We start from the raw sequence: 8823 nt of genomic DNA, 5'->3' as shown, positions 1-8823 counted from the left end.
TCAAAATATGTACACAAAAATTGCTGTATGTGACAAGATATTTAAATTGAAGTACAGAGCGATCTTTTTCATACTCTTTGAGCAAACATTGCACACTGTCGAAAATTAAACCATAAAATTTCACATGAAATTATGCTAGTAATTAATTAATTAATTAGACATAAGGTAACAGGCCTTTTTCAGATCCCATTGCTTGACTTAGTAGTATGGAAGAATAATTTTTTTTGCTATTTCTTTGAAAATGGGCACACTTTTCAACATGCAACAATATTTTCTTTTAGTTTATTGAGTTAAAAAAAAAAATTCTTATTTTATGTTCTTAATCATTATCTTCTGTTCTTCCCGTTTACAAACTTGCTGTGTATTTCTTCTTGTGCATCATCGTATTTTGCATTAAGCAATGGATGTTTATTTTTTTTGTCTTTCTTCCTTTTGTACCCGACCAGGAATTAATTTCACAGCACACACCATGCACCCGCAAAATTGTTCGTGCACTGCTTTAAGGTAGCCAGCCACCTGGCTGGACCGCCAAATGATGTGCAAATCATCAAAAGAAATCATTCAATTCAATATACCATTAAAGATTCGACACTTTCATAGCTAGCAAACTATGCGTTTTTTAATGTGCTGTACTGACCTTTTTCACCATTTTATTTTTACAAACAGTCATAATTTACTAAACAAATTTTTTGTTTTGTAATCAACTTTTATATTTTCAGGAACCTAATAACATCTGCTAGGATTGAATTAAAATTATTTATTGAAAAAACTAAATAACTTTGTTTAGGTGACTAAGATGGTTTGTAGAAACCAAATATAATTCACGTCCCAACTGCTCACACTGCGCTTGCATAATGTATGACAATCGTCCTAAAAGTATTAAGAGTGTCCGATTGAGACCATCATTTAGGGACCTTTTCAATCTGTTAACACAAGTTTGTTTGTTTGTTTTTTTCATTTGTGTAATTTTTGTACAATATCGTTAAATGAATATTTTCATGACCATCTTTTGGTTTTGAAAAATTGGCCCTTAACATTTGTACCCTTGATACAAAATTAAAAAATAATACATATGTAGCCATTACATAAAGAGCCTGGGTATCCAGTTAGCCAGGACGGGATCCAACCAAAAAAAAAAAAACAGGATTCATAGGTCTACAGGTAGTACTGAAACAAATTAAGCTATAGGAAAAGTTGTGTTTTTGAAGAGATAAATATCAATTTGTATAGTTTCGCCCATCTACAACTTGTATAGCGTGGATTTTAAAGCAAATTCCATTTTAATCCGGACTTTTGGCGATCCGACAGGGTCCGGTCCCGCCGTAAAATTAAAAAGGCTCGCTACCCAAGGTCCTGTGGAGACTCGTTGCCGACAAAAATGTTTGCACACCATTTAGCACATTGAGCTGAAGAGGCTTCTAAGTAGTGAACTAGTGTCACCCTCGATCACAAAAAAAAAAGTCCAGCCAGGCAGCAATTTCAAGGCTCTGTCTCACTCACCATGTTGAGTTATTTCATTTGAGGTTGCAATTTTTTTTTTTTGGCCAATCATTTAATTAAAAGCGAAAACGTTTAATGTAGCACTGAAGTAACGTAGTTTATCTTTTTTGTACTGGTAATACTGCCAATGGCAGTTGTACAACTGGTACAAATTTTATCATTCAGTACTTGGTTCTCCTTGCCTGTTTAGATGTTCTGTTTGAAATTCAAAAGGAGTACAAGTCTGTGTCTGACAACAATTTGGTTGTATTTTCAAAATAGCCAACAAGAATTTGATCTTAATTAAAATATGTTTTTTTTTTAATTGTTGCCTCGTTTTCACACATGGTAAAAATTCTGTTTTCTGTGTGTGAGGCAACTTTAAGGACCTAGTTTCTGATTCCTCGTTTTCGAAATATCCATTTATTAAAATGTGGAAATTAGATGATGGAAAACAGTTGAACCAACATGGTGAGTGTGACGGAGACTTGAGCGTGACGGGAAGGCGCACTCGCGGACTTAGTTCCACCACTGTCACTGCAGCCGCGGCCAGTACTGGGCCGTCATGTCCGGAGCCTGCCCGGGCACTGCGATGGGCACGGACACCCCCGGCGATATCAGGCCTGCCAACAAGGGAAACAGGCGCTCGTGAGACCCCCCCTTTCCCTCTACTTCCACGCCTGCAGTTCAACGGGGATGAAAGCCAGCACCACAACCCGAACAGTTCCGAACATTACCGAAGTAATAAATAATGTTTATTCTTTCCCGGAGGATAGGCTGCATTAAGTTTGATTAGGTTAGCGTAACTAAAATGAAAGGTTAGTCAAATTAGGTTAACATTATTTAAAATACTCTATGACTGTAAAAATATGTTTTTTTTTATGAGTGATCAGAAAACTTCGTAGAATGGAACTGTTTAGGTGTGGGCACTCATGCCTATGAACTGTAAGCTTTCCTTTCAGACACGAACTTAGGTAGGGTTTATAAACAACGCACGAAACACAAAACCCATAAATGTTAAATGACAATACTTTCGAATTTTCATTTATGAAGCATGCAACAAGCAAAAATGCAACTAAAACATAGCCCAACTTTAAACTTCTGGTGTTTCCACCTTTATCATTTGAAATGGAGTGTTCAAAAAATGTTATGTCCATAGAAGGCCATGATATTGTTTTTATTGTAAACATAATTCATTGTCTTTGAGCACATTCACTGGCATGAATTACAGTTAATTAACACCACACATCATTCAATGTTTTGTAAGTCGTGCAAAAATGGCATGACCCATCAACTGGAAAAAAATCAATTTCATGCAATATCTATTGCATGAATTGCCACCCCTAGCTTTCCCTGCATTCTTAATATTTTTGTTCATCCAGGATTTTTTTACATATGTACAAAATATTAACAGTCAAAATTCATAGTTGTGTATATACGCCTCTAAATGTTTTGTCATCCTGGTAATATGTGATGTCCCACTTAAGATGAAAAAATAAATGTAACACCACATAATATTATGGCTACATTGCAAAAAAAAAATTAATTGCATTTAAATATGATGAATTTCAAAATAATTGTTGTAGTACGGTATTATGTGTGTTCCGATGGAGTCAGTTTTTAAATATTTAAATATAAAAGAAATGCACAAAAATTGAAGATAAAGGGGAACAAGCCATCTTAATTGATGAGGCCAAGCACTATAACTGCTGAACAGCCAACTGGCCTGTGAGGTCATAGGAGAGATGGCATCGGGTGATTACAGTGTGGTTCCGAAGCACACAGACACATTAAAAATGGTGATTGACTTATTTCGTACGAGGATAACTTGCATTACAGGTCCCAGTAATTTTGCTAGACTCAAACAAATTATTTTTTTTCTCAGATGGAAAACTTGATAAATTAGAATTGCAATAATATTTTTTTTTTTTTTTGTGCTGTGTCGTTTACAAGTGGTGAAGAAAAATGAACGAATAGAAATTACTCTGCAGATAAGGCAGTACAACTCTTGTTAAAGTGTTTTCCCATACATAAACATGGTTAAACTTACTGAAGGAATCATGAATTGTTTGTTCCAAAGTTATCTTCCTATTTATTCTCTCCCCCCCACCTTTCCTACTATTTTTACTCTTTATTCAGTCTTATTTGTATTTATGTCCGGCTTGGATTGGAACATCTGTGCCTGCTCCACTATGTCTCCATGTTGACTCCAGACATTGGATATGATGAAGTAACTTAATCCGACAAAATCTGAAGATTTTACATTTCCTCTCGATGAAATGAAGAAATACTGATAGAGATTTTTTGCATTTTTATGTAAATTATAAAATTTAAAAAAAAAGTATGTAATGCTGAAACAATCATAATGGAAAATTAGTGGTTCTGAAATTATAAAAACCAGATCTTTTGCTTCAATCTAAATGTAGTAAATCAGGACTTTCCACTTCTGCCTGGATTGAAAGAGTGGTGGCCATAAACTTTGCGAGGCACTGAGCAATACCCACCAGCATTCACGTGCGTGACGTCATCAAGCTTACATTTCACAGGGCGGCAGTAACATTTTGCATTTTAATTTTATTTTTATAATGGGCTTCTTCAGACGGTATTACAATAGCCCGTCACTCTTCCGTCCATCAACGTCACGCATCTAGCCACAGCGATTTAAAACTTGTCTCCATCCGTCAGTCAGAATATTTTCCCAAATAAGTGCGTCCAACAATCAATTTTTTTCTTTCGGAGATTCATATAGATTTTTTTTTTATTTTTGCTTATGTCGTTTTTTTTTGTACGTTTGTATTGTATTAGAATTTCGTCAGAAAAATTTAGAATCGTGATTGAATTGTTATTGGACATTAGTTTTAAGAACAACAATATAACACTAAACATCTGAACGACCAATAAAAACACCACAGATCGGTATTCTGTTAACAATTGACTGCCGCGGTCAGACCAGAGCTATAATTTGTCCGTCCGTCAAAAGCTCTCAATTTAAACGGATAGAATTTTTCGGGCCATCCGATTGGCTACAGGTCACGTGATCGACGAACGGTGGTTACTGGCTATTGTCATTCCGTCTTCATCATTCTGTCTCGCAAACATAATCAAACTAGTTTAGTGAAGTGATTTAACACCTGGATGACAAATTCAGTAATTTATCGAAGAGAAAATCATAGACACTCGTCATCTCATCTTGTCTGGGATATCTTCAGATCCATATCGTGAGTGCGGATTTAAATATTTAATAATTTTGAAACCAAACCTTTTTAAGAGTTTAAAAAAAAACGCTTGGCATTTAAGATACCAAACATGAAAAACGCATGGTAGCTTTTACTATGGTGAAGGGTAATATTATTTTATAACCATATAGCCAAGTTAATGCTTAGTTTCTTACCTACTGCTCTGGTAAATTTGTAGAAATGATTTTTCATTCTATTATACTAAAATTATCCCCGCTCCCACCCCTTAAAGCGGATTTAAAAAAAAAGTAAAATTAAGTTTGGTTATTATGTATATTTAATCTTTGTAACCAATAACCTAACTTTTCCTTGACAAGCTTCATAGCTGTAATTAATTACTGTAACAATACTTGTGATGTAACAATGAATAATGATCTCAAGTTTATTACAAAATATACACTTTCTTTCTATGCAACTTAAGATCTAATTCATTTTTATGTCACAAGTATTTGTTATGTGCAGGATCTTTCGACGTACCTATTAAAAATTAAAACAGCAAGCATCATGTAGGTACCACAAGATAAATATTTACAGTATCATGCCCTCAGGATCACGTGATAAACTTGGATACGTGATACGGAACTTTTACCTAGCTTTCAGATTTGCGTTTAAATTACGTGATATTTATCAATTTTTTTTTTCCAGGTTTAAAAGTTTAGCATAGATTTACGTAATTAATTCCCACGCGTTTTGTTAAAAGAAAAACAAAATCCCGAAGTTTGCCGAAGGTGAACTCTTCGGGCGCGTTCGGGTGGGTCTCAACCCTGTGTACAATTTAGGCTTCCCGTGAGACCCTCCGCTTAGTGAAGCTCCTAGCGGCTAGCGAACAGTTCAGTTTCGAACTTCGTCAATAGATGGGGTTCCCTTGAATTTTAAATTCGCTAACTTTTGGGGCGACCGTCACGTCTTAAATTTTCGTTCGTTCATCCCTTATTCGTTCCTATACCATCCATCCAATTGCGATGAAATTTTGGTTAGTTGATATGCGCATGCCCGTGAAGGTTTCTGAAGAGTAACTAACCTGGATCTTAAGTTTCGGACAAATGTTTTGTTAAATAATCTTTAAAATTTTTGTTAACGTTTGACATAACTCGAGCTAAGGTAATAAATCGAGACTTCGCACCAGTAAAGTTTTTCACATCAATACCGACTTAACAGTATCTGGATTTCCCAATGCAATAAAAAATTAAAATTGAAAGCTTACTCTTAATAAGTATCAAATAATAATTTTTCACTGTAATTTGAAGTTTAATTTCATTTATTTGAAAGAACACATTGATGCTTACGGAATTTGTTCATGTTAAATTAAGTATATAAAATACATACGAAATTATGTATTATATTCAGATTTCACACTTCAACCCTGATAGCAATTTTCCTCTAAATAAGTATAGTAAATCAGGACTACTCTGTTCAATCCAAATCGTCAGATCACTAAATCTAAATTGAAAGTTTATTCTAAATATGGTTTACTCTAAATGCAGCACCCGGTGCGTGGTCAGACAACTCGCCTACCCACGTAGGCAATCCGGGATCAATTCCAGGCAGTTTCGAAACTGGATTTTTCCGCTTTGTGAGGAATGCGGTGAACGTTTTCTCTGTGTAAGTACGCCTGTCAACAATACCCTCCCTCCCCAACACAATCATTCCGTTGAACGCTACTCGTCACCGACGAGAAGAACGGCACGCGCGTAAGGGCGTAAAAGGCGTGCGATGCGCCGGCCACTGTCGCCCTTAGGCCTGTTCTACAATGACACGGGAAATCAGAGTTGATACAGCGGCACGCATACGGAGACAGACCCGCACGTATAAGCTCGGCAATGCTGAGCTTTTCTGTTTACGTTGCTCCGTGCGACCAATAGAAACCGAGTACTTGGCAGCTGTGTTATGTTATAAATACGTTAAAAATTGTTAACTTCAAGAATATTTAGTGTTACATTATAAGGCCTAGTTTGTCTTGTTCTTAAGTAGGCCAATTATATATGTAAATTCTACCCATGCTATGATCTCAAAGCAAAATGTTTTTTTTTTTTTTTTTTAATTAAACTAATATTACGTAACCTCATTAGGAAAGCCAAAATTTTATGGTGTTATAAATATGCCAATTTTGACAATAATAGCGGATTTCGCTTTTATCGTCACTAAAGATTAAACGTGTGTGATATTAAGTAAATATCAAGCATAATAACGTTGATAAACTGCTACAAAAAATGTTGGTAAGGTGGTAAAAATGTGTACATAAAAAAGTACTACATATAGGCCTATATTGATAAGAGTAAGTAAGTAAGTAAAAAAAAACACAATCAAAAAATTTAATATTCTCCTGTGATTTTTCTTAGTACGTGAGAAAATTCTATATATTTTCAAATTTAAATTTAACTTATATAAAAAAACGTAGGAACTAAATAAGTATATTTTACTTAGTATAAAAAAAACTAAATTAAACAATAACAGACTAAAAGAGGTAATTGAGGTGAGTTTCGCTGCGTTTTTGTGTTCTTTTTCTTTGTTTTCCGGTGTTATTTCGGTTTTTATCGCTGTTCGCCCGTATAATGTTGCGTCTACTCGTCGGCTGTCGTTTGTCGGTGCGTCGTGGGTGGGATGGGAAGCCTTCTTTCCACAGAGAGAGCCAAAACCCGAAGTTCCCCGAAGTTCATGCTAGCTTTTTTTTCCGTTTCTTTAATGTAGCTATCCTAACCAAATCAACCGTCCACAATGTTTTAAAGTATTTATAATGTACCTAACCTAACCTAATTAACCATTAGTATCCTTTTATCAACACATTTACAATGAACAAAAAAAAACCGAAGATGCACGATCGGTAGGGACACCTGTATTTCGCGAATACATTTCGTGTCAAGGTATTTCACAAAATACTGTAGCTTTTCTCCTGTGGTTATTGGCTGAGGTCGGTGAGAGGTGTCCCGCTCATGACGGGGCCAATGAGAATGTGGTTACCGTACTGCTGCACCCTCACAATTTGCCATGACTAGAGTCCCGGAAATTTCGCGGATTCCTCTGGCCTCAGGATAGAATTCAAAGTTATAGGTGTGCTCGACCCATGTTTACTTTCTCATTGGTTTATTTCTTAGCGAGAACATTTTTATCCTTGTTATTTGGCACTACCTGATTCGCTTACTTCTCTCCTAGCTGGACATCGTTGGCTCACGGTCGTAGAGGGGCGTGTCCAGACAACTGCGGTCCAATCATGAACACAGTGCGACAGTGTGGAGGTTTGCGTTCTAGCTTGCGACTAAATGAATGCGCGAAAATTCCTTGGCTCTAGCCATGACTAGAGACCCGTGAAATTCGCGGGTTCATTTCGTATGCTAAAATTCAAATAATTATACCTTAGTGTTGCTTCTGTCATTGGTTCACTGTTAATCTGGAGGACTGGGGGCCAATTAGAGACCCTCACTCATATAAGTGTCGAATCACACAGGCCACCCAGTCGAGACGACTTACAAGTCAGCAGCCAATGAACAGTTGGCATTTGCCCGAGTGTGTAGAGGATATCGGAGTCTATCCTGGAGGTCATTGAACCCGCGAATTTCACGGGTCTCTAGCCATGACCCTCAGAAAAAAAGCTACAGTGTTTTGTGAAATACCTTGACTGCGAAATGTATTCGCGAAATACAGGTGTCCCTAAGTTGATCGAGCGTTTGGCTGTCTCGTCCGTGAAACGAAGGCTTCCCTCCGGGTGAGGTCCCGTGTCTCGTGCCCGCGCCGCCCCATCAGGGCTCACCTGTGGACGAGCCGCCGCCGCCGTACTGGTGGCCGTTGACGGCCTGGTAGGGCTGCGGCGGGCTGCAGGGAGACGGCCGGCCGCCGTACGCGCCCAGCCCCAGAGGGTCGTAGGCGGCGGTGGGCCTCGCCATGCAGGGGTAGCCGGCGGCGGCGGCGGCTGCTGCGTCCCGCTGCTGCAGGCACGACGCCGGGCCCTGGCCCATGACCCCGCCGCCCCCGCCGCCGCCGCCGGGCACCGCCCCTCCTCCGCCGCCCCCGACCTGGTGGTGGTGGTGGTGGTGCGTCGCCGACATGCTGAAGCTGGGCACAGTTCCCATCGAGCTGCCACACACACACACACACACACACGCGTCAACCATCC

General features: G+C 38.2%; 1 protein-coding gene across 1 annotated transcript in view; it reads right to left on the bottom strand.

Moving 5' to 3' along the window:
• Positions 1 to 1934: 1934 nt before the first annotated feature.
• LOC134536462 (paired box protein Pax-6-like) overlaps positions 1935 to 8823 on the bottom strand; it is a 164717-nt gene continuing 157828 nt past the window's right edge. The window contains exons 10-11 of the mRNA XM_063376180.1: positions 8461 to 8783; positions 1935 to 2102 (exon numbers count right to left, since the gene is read on the bottom strand). Coding sequence (XP_063232250.1) covers positions 2014 to 2102; positions 8461 to 8783 — 412 coding nt within the window. The 3' untranslated portion in view covers positions 1935 to 2013. The remainder of the gene's footprint in view (positions 2103 to 8460; positions 8784 to 8823) is intronic.

Source organism: Bacillus rossius, chromosome 11 (genome assembly GCF_032445375.1).
Source record: "Bacillus rossius redtenbacheri isolate Brsri chromosome 11, Brsri_v3, whole genome shotgun sequence".
Taxonomy (NCBI): Eukaryota; Metazoa; Arthropoda; class Insecta; order Phasmatodea; family Bacillidae; genus Bacillus; species Bacillus rossius.
This window is presented reverse-complemented; position numbering and strand designations above follow the sequence as displayed.